This window comes from Trachemys scripta, chromosome 12, assembly GCF_013100865.1.
Source record: "Trachemys scripta elegans isolate TJP31775 chromosome 12, CAS_Tse_1.0, whole genome shotgun sequence".
In the NCBI taxonomy this organism is placed as follows: Eukaryota; Metazoa; Chordata; order Testudines; family Emydidae; genus Trachemys; species Trachemys scripta.
In genome coordinates this window covers 2,066,479-2,084,106 of record NC_048309.1, presented here as the reverse complement: position 1 = coordinate 2,084,106, position 17,628 = coordinate 2,066,479, and the positions used below count along the sequence as shown (strand labels likewise).

General features: G+C 43.1%; 1 protein-coding gene across 1 annotated transcript; it reads left to right on the top strand.

Annotated features, from left to right (window-relative positions):
- Positions 1–1,841: 1,841 nt before the first annotated feature.
- On the top strand, positions 1,842–16,756 carry KIF3B (kinesin family member 3B). Its single transcript, XM_034786995.1, has 9 exons — positions 1,842–1,954; positions 6,955–8,405; positions 9,091–9,192; positions 9,882–10,004; positions 10,116–10,234; positions 10,580–10,693; positions 11,758–11,863; positions 12,349–12,527; positions 12,799–16,756. The coding sequence occupies exons 1-9, from the start codon at positions 1,933–1,935 to the stop codon at positions 12,890–12,892; spliced, it is 2,310 nt and encodes a 769-aa protein (XP_034642886.1). The 5' UTR covers positions 1,842–1,932; the 3' UTR covers positions 12,893–16,756.
- Positions 16,757–17,628: the final 872 nt, after the last annotated feature.

The following is a 17,628-nucleotide window of genomic DNA, read 5'->3' as shown; positions in this document are numbered from 1 at the left end:
CACGTGTGTGCCCATCTGGGTATGCAAAGCAGGGTCGGCAGCCCCTGCTGCACACGTGTGTGCCCCCATCGACGTGCAAAGGAAGGTCAGCAGACCCTGTCATGCACACACATGCACCTGGGCATGCAAAAGTGGGACGGCAGCTCCTGTTGCACACGCAAAAGTGGGACATACACATGTGGGATGGCAGTCCCTGTCGTATATGCGTGTGCGTATCTGGGCGTGCAAAGCAGGGACGTGTGTGCATCTGTATGCAAAGGAGGGATGGCAGCCCCTGTCATGCATGTATATACCTGGGCATGCAAAGGAGGGAGAGTTTCCACCCAGATGGGCATGTGAAGGAGGAACCAACCTTATGAGTATAGAAAGGAAGAAATCTCTCATTTGGGCATGTAAATGGGCACTCTTCTTTCCCCCACCCCTTTCCTATGACTGTGTCAACCTCCTCATCGGCCTGCTGTGTATTTTCAGAATGATTTCGGTGGCATTACAGGCTGTTGCATGATCTTATAACCCACTGCAATAGCTTTGAGTTCTCGCCACCACAAAGTTAACTATTGCTCAGCTGCATTTATTGTGTGTTATCATGACACCTAATGTCATACCGGAGATCTAATGTGTCACAGTCCCTACAGTATAGGACGGTTAGTCTATCTAGTGTGGTTCTCATGTTGGTTTGAAGATGAAGGCCTACACTCAGAAACTTTGTGATCTCATAACCAGAGATGAAGTTACAGCCTCAAAAGTACAAGTAGCTTGGAGTTTACATAACTCTCTGTAAGCTCTGGTTTCTCTGTCAGTGGGAGGGAGGCATCTAGGAAGTAATAATGCCCAAACAGTCTTGGGATGGTAGTGGGCAGCAAATTAAATATGGGTTTGCATTGTCAAATGGCAGCAAAAAAAGAGCAGAGGGGTGATGGTCCCTTTCTGTGGTGTGTTCACACTTGGGATAATCTGTTCAGTTCTGAGCACTTCTTTAGCAGAGAGTGAGAGAGAAAAATTAGAGGGAAAGCACAACAGAGAGGGGGTTGAAGGTTTGGGTTCTGAGAAAAGATTAAAAGAACTAAATGCAGTTAAGTGAGGATGTAAGTCTACAAATATCTGAAGACCGTACACAGCCAGAGGGGAATGTGGTTATTTAGGGTGATGCCTGGTGGTATAAGTATAACCAAAGTAATGAGATGAGATTATGAAAAGTAAGAATTAGGCTGCATATTAAGAAAGTCTTCCTGACAGGAAAACCTGTTAAGTTTTGCAGGGAAGTATAGCTGCTCCTTTGCTTGGGAGTGTTAAAAATAGAGAGGTTAAAGCACACTAGCACATGTCCAGTTTGGTACCAGTCCTGCATTGGCCCCAGGGGCATAGACTGGTTGGTCCAACTGTTCACTACTATCTCTGATTTCTAAAATTCTCTGATGATTAAATGTGACAATTTGTGATGTCACTTATTTTTTCAGGCATGACTTCATAGTGTATTAAAAGAGAATAGGGCTTAAAATTCTTCCTGCAATCATTGAGGGCAAAATTTAAAATACACTAATCTCAGTCTTGAAGTCTAACGGATTAGAGGCAATTTGGGATTTTATCCAGATCTCTTTCGATTTACTGGTTTCATGAGGAACAACTGTTAATCAAAGCATACAAATAAATGGTGCTGTGACGTAAAGCAAGTGATAGTTTACAAGCTATTCTATCCCATCTATCTCCAGCTGTTTCTTGTAGTGAAAATTTTGCAATATTATTTTCGGTGACTATAAAATATATAGTTTAAATTTCCCTTTAATTTTTAGTTGAGACAAATTTCTGTTCAGATTCCCCAGAATAACGCATAATGCTTTCACCAGGAAGAAGAGTTCAGCGAATGAATTGATACACCAGTAACTGTTAACAACAGCAGCCAGCAGCAATGGAAGTGGATCGTGATGAGTTAGCATGACAATAGTGCAAATCAGGGGTGAGATAAGATGAAGGAACTGACTTATTTGTGGCAAAAGTAGATCTGAGGTGTGCATTTGAGCAAGGCAGTCCTAGGTGGCTGACAAATAGACAACATAATTCTCACTAAATATATATAGGATACAAAACTGTGAGAGTGAGTGGTTGATTCCTCTGCTGTTAGGTATATTTTCTCTTCCATTCAAGATGGCCACATGTGAATAGCAATATGCTCTTGTACTGAAAAAAAAATCTACCAGAAGATTAAATGAACCTAGGATCACATAATCCTAGTCAGTATCTTTTGTGGAAGGTGCCAGAGATAAAGGCAAGAGGATAACATTAAAGATAAAACACACCTCTGGTTCTGGCTGCTGAATGAATTTCATTTGTGAATAAAAAGTTAGTCTGTTGTTGATAAGGTACATCCCCAGCAGTGTTAATTGTTGTATGGTTTTTGTTTTATTTTTCATAACTTTTTGGCCCAAGAAGAATCTGGAGAATATGTCCTGTATATAGTTTTGATTAACAGAGTCTGCTTCAAAGAATCCTGTAGGACAGTTTGGCTGCTACAAATGTTAGTTTAATTTGTTTGACAGAAGAGTGCTACTGAAGCAGTCGGAGATAGTCCTATTCAGAGATTAACTACGTTGATTAGAGGTGGCATTTCTGTAACAGATTATAGCCCATATTTTCAGAATCTCATGAGCATTTCCATGCCTAATTTGAATGTACGTATGGTGGTAAAGGTGTATACAGATGCGCATTCATTTTTGTCCATGCAGGTCTGAGATATTTTCAGTTGCAGGAGCACTGAATACTAGGGCAGAAGTGGAGGGAGCAGCATATATTTGGGTGGCATTCACAAGTTTATCAGCAAAGAAGGAGGGTATGGCTTTGTGTGCTTTTAAAAGTCTTGAATCTGACTTTCATATTTTCTCTTGACTGGCATTTTAAATATATATTCCTTTCTGTCCAGTTAGTGAGCCTATCCTTATTGGAGTTGTAAATCAGGAGGGAAAAGACCACTGTATTTTAGTCAGTAGCATCTGGAGACTCATTGGCTATACACTGTATTGAATCCTTTGTGCAAGTTTATAAAGCACTGCAGATGCTCAGCCACTTTGGTCAACTCAATGCACATTCCGGATCATCTACTTTGAGTTCCAAGTGGCATACCTTCTCCACTCAGGGAGGCAAGCAGTTTCCATGAAGACATTGAGATAATTTTAAAGGTCTTACTGAAATTTCAGTAAATATTATTACATGTGTTTCTTTGGTGCTCTAAGATTACCTCCTGTTCTTATAAATGCCTTGTTCACAGCATGGGCATTGGGATAGAAAATGTTTTTGGTCCTCTAGCTGTACACCTGAACTTCTCAGGAGGTCCCCTCAAGTAAAGAGACAGAGACAAGATGCAATTACAGAATCAAAAATTTAGTCCTCAGATGTGGTATTTTTGCTATAGCTCCAGCTAGCATTAGAATAGAGGGAAAGCACTGAGGGAACCAAACAAATTGACTTTAAATCCTAGATGGGCTTTTCTGAATTTGCTTTATACTTAGGTCCAGCTGTTGGAAAGATTTCAAACAGGCATCCTTCTTAGAGGGTTCATTTTTTAAAAATTGGTTTGTCTGAGACCTTTCAGTTGCATTTCATGAGCCCATCGATGAATGGCTACCTATTTTCTTTTAAAGGGAAGCTCAATGTGCTAATGACTAGGGATGGATCAGCATGTTTCACCATCTCCAGGTGTCTCCTCATCACAGAACCCATAAACTGCAGGGCTTTGTGAATCAAATTGTTCTGTAGCATGAGTTTTGTCTACTGCAGAACCTTGTAAAACCAGATGGCATTCGATCACTTAGTACTTTAGAACTTGGATGTGGAATATATTTCGTCATTTTTGGGTACTGGAGCAGAGCTGGCCTATACAAAGAATCCAAATAAAAGTATATTGGGATGGGAATAATTATGGCATAGATCTGTTGAAAACTGTTGACCCCATGACATCTAGAGTACACATGGCTATCTTCAGCTTAGGATGTACGAGTTGAAGCTGGGGGAAACTGGTGTTACTTTGCAAGCTCCAACCCTAAAGTAGCAGGTACACTAGAAGAAGGTGGAGTATGATCAAAGACCCATGTACTTTTTGCTCATGTTAATTATTTTGATATTAAGTTAAATTTATTTTATTCTTTCCTCTAATTTTTAAGGACAGGGTCCTCAGCCTCTCCTAAGAAGTGGTGCAAATGAGCCTTTAACCAGCCTTAGGAGGGAGGAATGTTGGGCTGATGTAAATCTGGCATCCTGAGTTCTCCCATTCTCCATCTCTCAGCTCCATGCAGAATATGTATTGGGGCAGGCTGTGAGGGGATAGGGGCATGATGGGAGTTGGAGGACGAAGATCCAGGACCAGACTGCAGTGCACTTCGCTGATCCCTTGCCAGCTTCGTTGTCCTAGGTTGTATAAGTTATAATAGCTTGTGGCTGATCTAACTTGCACTAGGGGCTGGTTCAGGACCAGAGAGGCATAAACACAACCTAGAGCCATCTTTATGGCTTCTTCCTACCCGCTCCACTATGCTAACTGTGAATTGGAACTGCGTCCTCTATTTTTAACATGTTAGAGATGTTTCTATTGCAAATGCATAACTGCACCATAGATGTTGGTAGGGAGGAACCTGAAGGTTTTGGCAACAATGGGGGAGGAAAGCTGAATTTTACAGCTTTTAACACTGAATGGGAATATTTCTTCCATCCACCTTGTGAGCATAGTTGGCGGTGACTTGAAATTTTGTCATAACCAGCAATGCAGTCCTTAACAGCAAAAAGCTGTCTGACTGCGCCTGCCCCAGCATCATCCACTATCTCTAACATCCGCAACAAGCACAGTAGTTAAATTAAGTGTTGATATTTAATTGCCAGTTGGTTTCAGAGTTAACACACCATTAAGATGAATGGGGATGGTTTACTCTACTTTCCCAAGTGTGCAGCCAACTCTGCCTTGGGGGCTTTGGAGCGGAGCACGGAGGAGCAGTGGAGCTGCAGGTTTTTAGCTGGAGCGGAGCCGGAGCACAGCTCCAAAGCCCTTCGTGCCAGTTCACATTGAAGGTTTTCTTTGCAATGATAAGGACTAGAAATGCATTTGTGTGTGTGTGCGCGTGCGTGGATGTGTGTGTGTGCGCGTGAGAGAGAGAGAGAGACTGTTTAGCCCTGGTACACACTACAAATGTATGTCAGTATAACTACATCTCTCAGGGGTGTGGAAAAACCACACCCCTGAGTGACATAGTTATATAAACCTAACTCCTGGTATAGACAGTGTTATGTCAGTGGGAGGGCTTCTCCTGTCAACATAGCTATAGCCTCTCGGGGAGGTGGAGTTACCTATGCCGATGGGAGAAGATCTCCCGTTGGTGTAGGTAGCATCTTCACTAAGCGCTACAAATGCACAGCTGCACCAGTGGTACTGCAGTGCTGTAAGTGTAGACAAGCCCTTAGATTCTGCCACATGTTTCTGTCATGGATAGTAGATTCTGCATTAAATTCCAGGGCTCTGGAAACACAGACTACACACAGCACTAGGTATCATAGTTGAAAGGTGAAAAGAAGCTTTATGGGTTTCTCTTGAATCCTGGCAGCTATGGCAGTTCCATTAAAGATTTATTATGCTGTAATTAGACCTACAAAAGGTGACTTAAAATGTAACAAAGAAAAAGCATCCGTGGTACTTTTCCAGGCAATATCTTTCCTTTAAGAGATCCTAGAGATGAGTTTTAAACCTATGGCAGGAAACTGAAGCACTGCATCTTTCTGATGACATAACATGTAAATAACATAGGACTAATTAAATCTGAATCCTGACCCTGAAGTGCCAGAACCAAAATGTGACTCCCTCCAGAATCCAGTGTATTTATATTTGATTTCCAAAGACCCTCACAATCTGTCAGGTGCTGCTGCAGTAAAAACAGTCAAGGACAATTTTTAGGCAACTAAAAATGCAGGCATTTAAAGCTGGTAGTGCATAAGAGGATGCACAAAGGCTGCTGTTCACCAGTTTCTTTTTGTCTGCGTTGGTCCTCTGTGACCTTCCATTTCTCTGCAGTATAAGGGCAGCTGAAGAGGGGGAGGCAGCAGCATTAGGTTAATGTAACTGTTTCATGCCTCTTCCCTGAAATTAAATGTGATATGCCAGGAAGAGTATTGGCAAGGGAGTGGCTACTGTAAGCTCTTCATTATGAAATGAAAATGTTTAGTAACAGAAGGTAGTTTTAATCAGAGGCAACTTTCTAAATATATGTATAATTTCTTCAGATCTGTCCTGAATTTATAATTTTGCTGGATGAGTTGTAGCACTTGATCTAAACACTGATTGGGTTCCTCACAAGAACCTCTAAACAGCATCTTTAATGCAGTAGGCAGCAGCATAAGCACCAACAGGGGTGAAAGTAACTTAAAGGATTTACCAGTATGCTGGAGTCCTGAGCAGGGGGTGTGGCCTCAACCGGAGGTGGGGGAGCCTTTAGAGCCTTAGGCCCTTTAAATAGAGATTTAAAGGGCCCCGGGCTCTGGCTGCAGTAGTGGTGGCTGGTAGCCCTGGGCCCTTTAAATCACTGCCGGAGCTACCAGCTGCAGAGGTGGCTGGGAGCCCCGGGGCTCAGAGGCCATTTAAAGGGCCCGGGGCTCCAGCTGCCACTACTGCAATGGAGCCCCGGGCCCTTTAAATCGCCGAAGGAGCCCCGGGGGTCCCAGCTGCCACCACTACCCCCGGGCAGCAAGGCTCGAGCGGCGATTTAATGGGCCTGGGGCTCCGGCTGCCGCTACCACCCCAGGCCCTTTAAATCTCTGCCGGCTCCAGCAGCAGAGCTCTGGTGGCAGTTTAAAGGGCCCGGGGTGGTAGCGGCGGCCGGAAAGCGGCGGCTTTGACCTAAAGCCTGCAGAATTAAATGAGTTGAATCTGTGCCTTTGCACAAAAATTTACTGAAAAGTAGTCACGTGCCCTTTCTTTATTTCTAGGTTTTCAGCGCTCCTGGCCTTCCTGGATCACCCGTCTGTCAAATCTCCCCAGCCACCGTACTGTCATCATGTCCAAGTTAAAGAGTTCTGAATCCGTCAGGGTGGTGGTGCGGTGCCGGCCAATGAATGGGAAAGAGAAGGCAGCTTCATATGATAAAGTTGTTGATGTGGATGTCAAGTTAGGGCAGGTATCTGTGAAGAATCCCAGGGGAACATCTCATGAGCTGCCTAAAACCTTCACCTTTGATGCTGTCTATGACTGGAATTCCAAGCAGTTTGAACTTTATGATGAGACCTTTAGACCTCTGGTGGATTCTGTCCTGCAAGGGTTCAACGGGACTATCTTTGCCTATGGGCAGACTGGGACAGGAAAAACATATACAATGGAAGGAGTGCGTGGTGATCCTGAAAAAAGAGGGGTCATCCCCAATTCGTTTGACCACATCTTCACCCACATCTCTCGATCTCAGAACCAGCAGTATTTGGTTAGAGCTTCTTATCTGGAAATATACCAAGAAGAAATCAGAGATTTGCTATCAAAGGATCAGTCCAAGAGGCTGGAACTGAAAGAGAGACCAGACACTGGGGTGTATGTGAAGGACTTGTCATCTTTTGTCACAAAGAGTGTCAAGGAGATCGAGCACGTCATGAATGTGGGGAACCAAAACCGCTCAGTTGGTGCTACCAACATGAATGAGCATAGCTCTCGTTCCCATGCCATTTTTGTGATCACTATTGAGTGCAGCGAGGTGGGACTTGATGGAGAGAATCACATCCGTGTAGGAAAACTCAACCTTGTGGACCTTGCAGGCAGTGAACGCCAGGCCAAGACTGGAGCACAGGGGGAAAGGTTGAAGGAAGCTACCAAGATTAACCTCTCCCTTTCAGCTTTGGGCAATGTTATATCTGCCCTAGTAGATGGTAAAAGCACTCACATTCCATACCGGGACTCAAAACTAACTAGGCTACTTCAGGACTCACTAGGTGGCAATGCTAAGACTGTGATGGTGGCCAATATAGGCCCTGCCTCTTACAATGTAGAAGAAACTCTTACTACCCTGCGATATGCCAACCGTGCCAAAAACATCAAGAACAAACCAAGAGTTAATGAGGATCCTAAGGATGCACTGCTACGAGAATTCCAGGAAGAAATCGCTCGGCTCAAGGCACAATTGGAAAAACGGTCTGTTGGCAAAAGAAAGAGGAGAGAAAGGAGAAGAGATGGTGGGGAAGAGGAAGAGGAGGATGGAGAAGAGGGTGATGAAGGGGATGACAAAGATGATTACTGGAGGGAGCAGCAGGAAAAGCTGGAAATTGAGAAGAAAGCTATTGTAGAGGATCACAGCTTGGTGGCAGAAGAAAAGATGAGGTTGCTAAAGGAGAAGGAGAAGAAGATGGAGGATCTGAAGCGAGAGAAGGAAGCAGCAGAAATGCTGGGTGCCAAAATCAAGGTAGAGTGCTTGTTGGACTCCTTGAAGGGAATGTTCTCTGGGTTTAGGGAAGGATGGCATTTCATCAAATTGGGATGCTAACCATGTAGAGAAAGTTTCAGAGTAATGGTGAGGGGGTATACCTGGGTCAGAGTAATGGTGAGGGGGAGTGCCTGAGTCAGAAGTTTTCAAAATCGACTTTATGTAGACAGAGGTGGGAATTCCTTAAAAAAATGAATTTAGAAGTAGTGGTTCACATTTGTAAGATGTTTTATATAATTTATGAACTGTGGTTGTAGAACCTACTTGTAGGACCCTAGGAAGTCAGTACAAGAGATGAAATGTGATATACACACTTCTTATTATACTGTAACTTATAAGTAACAAGCTTCATTCTGTTACTGATTATTAGAAACTTATATATGTGAAAGCCTCCATGTCAACCTCTCAGACAAAATGTGGGACGGATTGCCATAATGCAGAACACAAGACAAATTACTAATGCATTAACCTTACAATTATGTAGGATTTCACAGAGAGAACAATTTACATAACAACAGGTTTAAATTTGGATGTTCAGTGAGTGACACCCCTTATAAAGGAGAGTTCAGTGGTAACTACCTAAGGAGTCATTACTGTTTTTTAAAAAGAATGAGTTACATGGCTGCTTGAGAGGTTAACCTCTCGATATGTTTTTTTCTTTCAGGCAATGGAAAGCAAGCTCCTTGTTGGAGGGAAAAACATTGTGGATCACACAAATGAACAGCAGAAAATCTTGGAGCAGAAACGTCAGGAAATTGCAGAACAGGTAAGAGAGGGGGAACCAATTTATTATTTTGTGGCAAAGAGCTGCTATTCTAGACCTTTCAGAAAACATGAAGGTAAGAAAAACTATAAACTAGTGTTCCTGAGATTAATGATTGATCCCTAGCCCTAGTTTAATGATTACTGGCAAAAGAGAGAGAAAAAGGGTTTGTGTCCTTTTTACTGCTTTATGATGTATAGAGAAGGCCTGTAATCTTTTTTTCCTCATTGTTTTTTACATTAGAGACTCTGGTCCTGGTTCTTGGTTAGAAATTTCTGTGGTGGAGAACTAATGAAATGATATCATAGAGAGTGAAAGCTGCAGCAATTAAATGAGGAGAGGGATATTTAGTCAGACTACTTACAACTTTTTCTATTTTGTGTTTTTGTTGGTGCATATTTAACTGCAATGGCTAATTAACATTTTGGAGAAAGAAAGTCCTTGCTACGGTTTCAACACTCCCACTCCTTTAACTGAGCTTATTCACAATAAATATCCTATGAGGCGCCCAACAAACCCTTCAAAGTCAAATAAACACAGGGTTGACGTTTTAACAACTTGAAATTGGAATCTAAATCAAGAGTCCTGGATCCCAGGCAAAAGGGACGCCTTGGATGTGGCTTTCATGTATGCAGGCACCGAAGGCAACAATATGACAGTGTTGATCTAATCTTGTTTGTGGTATTCCTTAGAAACGTCGGGAGCGAGAAATCCAGCAACAAATGGAAAGTCGGGATGAGGAAACATTGGAGCTGAAAGAGACCTATAGTTCCCTACAGCAAGAGGTGGACATCAAAACCAAAAAACTCAAAAAGGTAAAAAGTCAATAATGCTAGGTCAGATGGATTAGAAACTGAATGGCACTGCATGTGAAGGTGATAGCAACATTGAATAGTCATTGCTCTGGTGCTTCTCACCTGTTCCAGCTATTTTCCAAGCTGCAAGCTGTGAAGGCAGAGATCCACGACCTCCAGGAGGAGCACATCAAGGAGCGTCAAGAACTGGAACAGACCCAGAATGAGCTTACCAGGGAGTTAAAGCTAAAGTAGGTCCCATTTAGAGTGACCAGACAGCAAATGTGAAAAATCGGGACGGGAGTGGGGGATAATAGGAGTCTATATAAGAAAAAGACCCCAAAATCGGGACTATTCCTATAAAATCAGGACATCTGGTCACCCTAGTCCCATTGCTCCATATGCTGCCCTTAACTCTCACTAAAGGTATTTTATTCTTGGGAGTTGGCTTGCAATCCACTGCTTATAGAACAAGAGACAACTAGAAATTCCTCCTCTTTGTCTAGGGCTGTGTTGGAGAGGTTGTGGGATGTTAATGAGATGTTAATTCTCCTATTTGCATATGTCCCATCTTTGTTCTTGCCTGTTATCTACAGGCACCTGATTATTGAAAACTTTATTCCCCTGGAGGAAAAGAACAAGATCATGAATAGATCTTTCTTTGATGAAGAGGAAGACCAGTGGAAACTGCATCCCATAACCCGGCTGGAGTGAGTTTACCCCCTAACCTTACTTTAAGACTGGGTCACATGAAGACTTCAAGCTGGCCAGAGCAAGATTCTCCACACAGTTTTAGACTCATCCAGCAAGAGTACTTAAAGTCAGAATTAAGTTTTAGCCAAACTGTAACCTGAATATAGTAAAGGTGAAGGCAAAGTTAGGAAAATTCTAACCTGTGAGGAGAGGAAGGAATTTCTACTGATAATGTCACATATGCACCTCTGCCTCGATATAACGCTGTCCTCGGGAGCCAAAAAATCTTACCGTGTTATACGTGAAACTGAGCGATATCGAACTTGCTTTGATCCGTCGGAGTGCGCAGCCCCGTCCCCCCGGAGCACTGCTTTACCGTGTTATATCAGGTCATGTTATATCTGGGGTGAGGTGTGTGTGTGTGTATATATATGTATATATATAATCTTCCAAAGGATTGCAAACTGCTTTGCAAACTACATATAGTATTGTGTTCAACATTAAAAACAGATTCAGCATATCTACCATAGTTATTTCCTATTTTAAAGATAAGATATCTCAGAGGCCAGTGTATAGAAACTGTTGGCAAATCCTGACTGTATATAAGAGGTTCCAAAGAGCAAATGTAGAATGAAAGGGCCAGAGGAATGTACATCATCCTATGGTTTGTACTATAGGAATATGTAGGAATCCCATAGTAAGCTCAAAACAACAAATTGGAGAGGCCAACTTATGAATGACTGTATCTAATACTGCTTGCTGGGTTTTTACTGTCCTGTTGGAGCACATTCCCAGGGGCCTGTAGCAATCTTCTTTTTCCAAATAGATACACTGGATTCCCTCAGTGCATTGTAGATCATAGAATTATAGAATATCAGGGTTGGAAGGGACCTCCGGAAGTCATCTAGTCCCACCCCCTGCTCAAAGCAGGACCAATCCCCAACTAAATCATCCCAGCCAGGGCTTTGTCAAGCCTGACCTTAAAAACCTCTAAGGAAGGAGATATTTTGATTGATTCAAATAATGAAAAACCTTGTCGGTTTTTGGCATGTGATCGATTCAGTACTCATCTCCTTTTCAGTAACCAGCAGATGATGAAAAGGCCAGTGTCAGCAGTGGGATACAAGAGGCCTTTGAGTCAGCATGCCAGGATGTCCATGATGATTCGTCCAGAGGCCCGGTACAGGGTAAGCCCAAACATGGATGCAACCTGCATCGCTTTACCTCTTGTGTTCAGGGGAGTATGAATCTCTGAGGATATATAGTTGTCCTACATAAACTGTGACAGATGCAGAAGACTGTGGAGAGGAAGCCTCCCTCTTGACATATTAAAAATGTGTCTTAAACCCAGCAGTCTGGTGTTGCTCAAGAAGAGTTTATGACCTTCATGCTGCTGATAAGTTACCTTCACCTGGTGTTGATCGAAAGTGGTAAAGTAAAAGCTTAAGCAGGGTGATAGGAAAGTCACAAGCCAGAGAGAATGAAGTGGCCCGAGAGCAGTCTTTGTGACGAGGGTGATGTGACCACGCACACACGGGATATATACATTTCCAATCAATCTAGGAGTTCTGGTAACAATCCTTATCAAAGCGTGGAATACGTCAGTATAGTGAGTGGAAAGTCTGAGTATGTGTGGACATTGATGGTTCCGGTTCTGCTTCCACTTTCTTAGGCAGAAAACATTGTGTTACTGGAGCTAGATATGCCTAGCCGAACAACCAGAGACTACGAGGGCCCAGCCATTGCTCCGAAAGTGCAGGCTGCTCTAGAAGCAGCTCTGCAGGATGAAGATGAGATACAGGTGGATGCCTCCACTTTTGAGAGCATGTCAAATAAAAAATCAAAATCCAGGTGAGTCAAGTTGCAGAAAGTAGGTTATGTCCACCTCTGTCCATTGGACCCCAGTCAGCAATGTATGCATGCATAGGGTCACTGTCTGTCTGCAGGACTGGTCAGTGGGATGAAAACTAAATTAGCCCTGAGGTAGGTGGAGAGAGATGGGTAAATAAGGCAGACGAGCAAGCTGAGATTGATAGAGAATTATATCCAGTCAACTCATGCAGCTTTTGGGAGATTCGTTTTGATGTGTAACAGGCAACTTTCTTTGTTTTTACTTCTTCAGGCCTAAAACTGGAAGGAAATCGGGGGGATCATCTTCCTCGGGCACCTCTGGGTCTCCGCTCTACCCACAGTCCCGGGGGCTGGTTCCTAAGTAAAAACAGCAATTCCTCTCCAGGGCGTGAACAGCATTTGCCTTCTGAGAGCAAAGACAAGTAAAAACCTGCAGAGAGGACTCTCAGCCAGACTCCAAGCCCTTTCCTTTGGGGAATAGCAATGGCCTCTTTGCAGTTTAACTGACTTGTGTCAAAATGTGCCAGTCCCAGGTGTGCTGAACCTTGCAGGAAAAGATTTGCTCACAATCTAGCAATCAGCCCCTATTGGGAACAGATTTTAGTTAGGAAATCAGAAATGCATGAGGTACGTTAAAGTGTGTTAGAAGCAATGGGAAGCATGAGGATCACCTCACAGCATCGCCCTCTCTCCTTCTGTTCCAGCCCCTTTGCTGCACTGGGCTCTCTTGCTGTTGGGCAACAGGAAAGAGTTGAAAGTCATCTCAACAGAATCAACTCTCCAGAACCTCAGGATGAAAACTTAGTGAGGTTAAAAAGTGGAGGGCGTATCCAAACTTGACTAGGTGCCGTGTTTTCCTCTTTCTATTGAAAGAATGGCATCTTCATCCGGGGTTAGAGTTGGTTTTGAAAAACCCTGAGACGGGCAGGATTGGAGATCTGTTTCCATGCACTTCACAGCTAGACCTCTCCGCTTCCCTTTAGAAATGTAGAACAAGAGAGGATCTTGGAAGTATATTTTGCTCCTGTAGAATGGAAGCAATAGAAACTGAAGTCTCTATCTGTTTACAGACATCAGTAAGAGCTCTTCTAAACTGACCTGCTAAAGACTCAGCCCCTACTGGCAGGGACCACCTGGTCAAAGAATAAGTCTGCATACCAGTGCCAGCTCCATACTAGCACTCTTCTCCATCCCACACCTGGCATTTTAGACCAGCGTCCATACTGAATATCTAAACCCTACAGCGTGTATGGCCATTTTCTCAGATCTTCCACCATTTGTAGGAAATGTAGATCTAGCTTGGTGCTAGGTCTCTGCCAGGAGGCACACATGGCCGGTTCTGCCGTTCCCTATGACGTGGATGGAATCTGGAGCACTATGAGGCAAAGCCATATTAGACTGCACTTTTCCGATAAGTATGCAATCTTTCCCTTGATGTTATGAGGCGCTTCAGTGCAGGAGGTGCCTTTTGTGTCTCATCGTGCTCCAAGTTAAGAACATTCCCTTTTCAGTCTTAAGCTTTCCTGAATACAGTGAGGCTAGGTGGGAATGAGGGCCATGTGTAATCACCAGTCTGGGGTTGCAAGGAAATCTGATATAAATCCCAAGGATGGTACACTGAAATTGAAAGGGGAAGAACTCCTGCTTTAGATGGTGTCTTTTCAAAGTTTGCCCTATGACTAATATCACAGGCCTGCATGGTCCAGTGGGGAGAGGGGAGCTGCTGTATTGGATGGGCTCAGAAGACAGAGGAAGGTGTTCCTGTCTTGCGTCTCACTGTTCAGCTTGTAACTTTTAGTTCCTTGTATATTGAGAGTTGGGCTATTTTTTTTTTCTTGATTGTTGTCAACTGTTGTCCTGTGATTGTTTTTACCCATTACCTTTCCCTTGCAGATGACCTCTCCCTAGACTGACCAGTGTATGAGAACTTGCCTGTTTTTAGAAATACTCTAATGTAGGGACTCTACTTTATGTTCTTGTGAAGTATCCATTGACTGACTCTGTCCAGTCTGGAAAAACTCCATTGTCTCTGACCGCCATGAGCAGAAGGAACACAACACTTCTAGCATAAAGCTCTCCTCTGCATCTTGCTGGCATGGTGCCTTGGTGAGTCAGCTGCTCAGGTGGACGTGGGTTAAGGTCTAACCCAGCTGCTTTGATTCAAGGAGTAGATTTCTGGATGAGGACCAGATGAATATTTTTTTAAATGTTGATGCGGGGAGGAGAGTTTTGCCTATGGGTGAGGGAGGAGCCATCTGCTCATTTTCTGCTAACCTAATAATGGAAGCCTGGCATAACCTTCCTTCTTATAAACCACTGTTTCTGTACAAAAAGCCTTTTAATTCCTCTCTTGTGGTATAAAACAGAGCGTCAACGGTTCTCCCTTCCCCCCGGTATATAATCTTGTTTACTTCATAATTGAAAAGAGGATTGTATGGTTTAAGTATTCAGAGAATTGAAATGAGATGAAGTGACTGTATAGCCTGAGACGGTGATATATACATGATATATCTATGCCTCTTCACTCACCACTATTCCATTGGGTTTCTGTATGAAATTTGTAAGATTTCCCATGTGGCAGGAATAAGTACATTGGAAATCACAGCCCAAACCCAGACTGTTCTGCTTTTACTGTTAATATGCTAGAATGGCTATACCTCCGAAAGCCCTGTTTTATAAATGCGTATAAGTTAGGGTGAGAGAAAGGGAATGGGGTAGGCAAAGTATAAAATTGACTTAGTTACCTTTACCCACAGCTCCATTTTAAACAGTATGTCCAGTGAATAAGGGATAATAAGCAAATCTCAGGGCAACAGCAGCTTTCAGCTTCTCACTCTGATTGTGCTTCCCCTTTAGATCCATAGGGTACGTCTACACTGCAATTAAAAATTTGTAGCTGGCCTGGGACAATCAACCTGGGCTTGTGGGGCTCAGGCTCAGGGGCTATTTAATTGTGGGGTAGACATTTGGGCTTCGGCTGGAGCCTGGGCTCCAGGACCCTGCAAGGTCCCACAGCTCAAGCTGGAGTCCAAGCCCAAACATCTACGCCACAATTAAACAGCCCCTGAGCCCTGTGAGCCCAAGTCAGCTGGCACAGGCGAGCCACGGGTATCTAATTGCAGTGCAGACATTTTGTGGCAGCGATATTGGGATGAAATTAATGCATTTGTCTTAAGTTGTCCAACGTTAGTGAAGTTCTGGATTGACATGTCTAACAAGTGATCCTGCCAGGCGTGTGCCTCTCTGCTGCATGTGGGTATGATCTGAACCATCTGGGCTTCCTGCAGGCGAACAGCCAAAGACAGGAAATCCACCAAGTTCCTGGAAGAGGCCCTGGGAGAGTGTGCACAATCATTCTCTTCAGAGGACTGTTTAAAATCCTCCTCCTCTTTGCTCTGCTCTGTATAATTGGATACAATTTTATTTTTCAAGTTACGTGCAGTAAAGATAGCTTTTCTGTTCCAGAGTCAAATCCCACACGAAACCGAACACATAGGAATTACAGCACTTAAAATTCTTAATATAGGTCTGATCGCCCTTTGTTGAAAGGTTTGCATGCTGCTTGAATCTTATAGAACATATACCTCTGTGATGACCTTTTGAACTGTAACGATGCATTATACAGACTTTTGGGTTAATACAGAACTCTCTAGTTGTAGTCCTTCCTCACTGTGTCTAGAGTCATTGCCAAGTTTCAGAGAAGCATTGATTCCTGTAAATCTGGATATTTTATCTGTCCTGTCTTTTAATTTCTGATATCTGACCATTCAACCAGGCCTTAAAAGGGGAAGAAGTGATTCTTGTGGCTTTCTTTCTACAGTGTTAAACACATAGACAAATGAGAAAAACATATGTGCACAATGCAAAAGCCATAATCAGATGCTCAGTTGGAACTGAACAAGAACAGTGCTCTGCACCGTGCAGTGGTCATTTAGCTCCCTATGATCTAGGCACTTACTACCTTACCCTCCTCAGCCCGATTTCTCTTGTTTCTGGAATGAAGTGCCCAAGGGTGCTTGTGGGCACAACTGTCTTTGTGAGATTTCACTCCTTGGTCTTACACTGATCTTGACCTTTTCTTTGGTGACCTGTAGACAAAGAACATCTCTAGTTCTGTCAATAGGTTTTACAACTTATATTTATTTGTATCATCTCTTTTGGCTAGGAATGTAAAAGTGATCCTAAAATAAGATGTGTAATAAAATCAATCAGATTTATTGTATCTATCAGAACTTGTCCTTTTTTCGTTCTTAAAGGAATTTATAAATCATTGCAGTGTTCACAGATCCTTACGTGGCTGTAAAACACCAGGCCCTCGTTCTATTAGAAAGAGTCTGCAGAAGCTAGCCTTATTATAACTAAACAATGGAATGTAAATGTCATTGTGACAGGTGACAGACAGAAGCCCCAGAGAATAACATACTCGTTATTAACAGAATATGTATAGTTCAAGCCGTAGCAGCACCAACGTCCTCGTTCCCCTCCCTGCAAATGTGGTTCACCTCTGCCTTGGAGAGACCACTTGTGGGGCTGAGAGGGTAGGTTAGTCCTTTTGTCCTTTCTGCTGAGTGACAAAAAGGGATCCAGTTGGTGGTAATTATGGTGGAGGTTTTTGTGATGTAAACATCTGGAAAATGGAGTGAGACCACTAAGCTCAATTCATATAAGTCATTGTGTGGTCTCTAATGAGGTCTCTAATGAAAGTTTAGTATTTTGGTTGGGGAAAAAACACGGTTTTTCTTTCTGTTTATTTAATGTCTTAAGTTTTATAAGCAGTAGCAAGTAATGCTACCGTGTCTTTCATGAAGCCTGGTGTTCTGTTCCTCGGATATTTTGTGACATGGCATGGTGAGGGACCTGTGTCCAAAAAAAAAAAAAGCTCCAATGGAAAAACCCTAAGCATTCATTCTCTTCAAGCCTCTCTCACTACACACACTCAGCAGTAAGACCCCCAGCTCTACAAAGGTATTTAGGCTCCTAACTTATATTGATATAAATAGAAGGTTGAAGCCTAAATACTTTGAGGAACTGGGCCTAAATTCTTTGGTCAAGGAAAGTAAGATTGGAAGTGCATGCAGTCCCTAATTTTTCTCATGAGAGA

Excerpts from the sequence above, each read along its gene's own strand:
- KIF3B (XM_034786995.1), top strand. The coding sequence starts at position 1,933 with ATGACAATAGTGCAAATCAGGG. Across the intron at positions 8,406-9,090 it reads TGCTGGGTGCCAAAATCAAG|GCAATGGAAAGCAAGCTCCT; the intron begins GTAGAGTGCTTG and ends TTTTTCTTTCAG. Across the intron at positions 10,694-11,757 it reads CATCCCATAACCCGGCTGGA|TAACCAGCAGATGATGAAAA; the intron begins GTGAGTTTACCC and ends TCTCCTTTTCAG.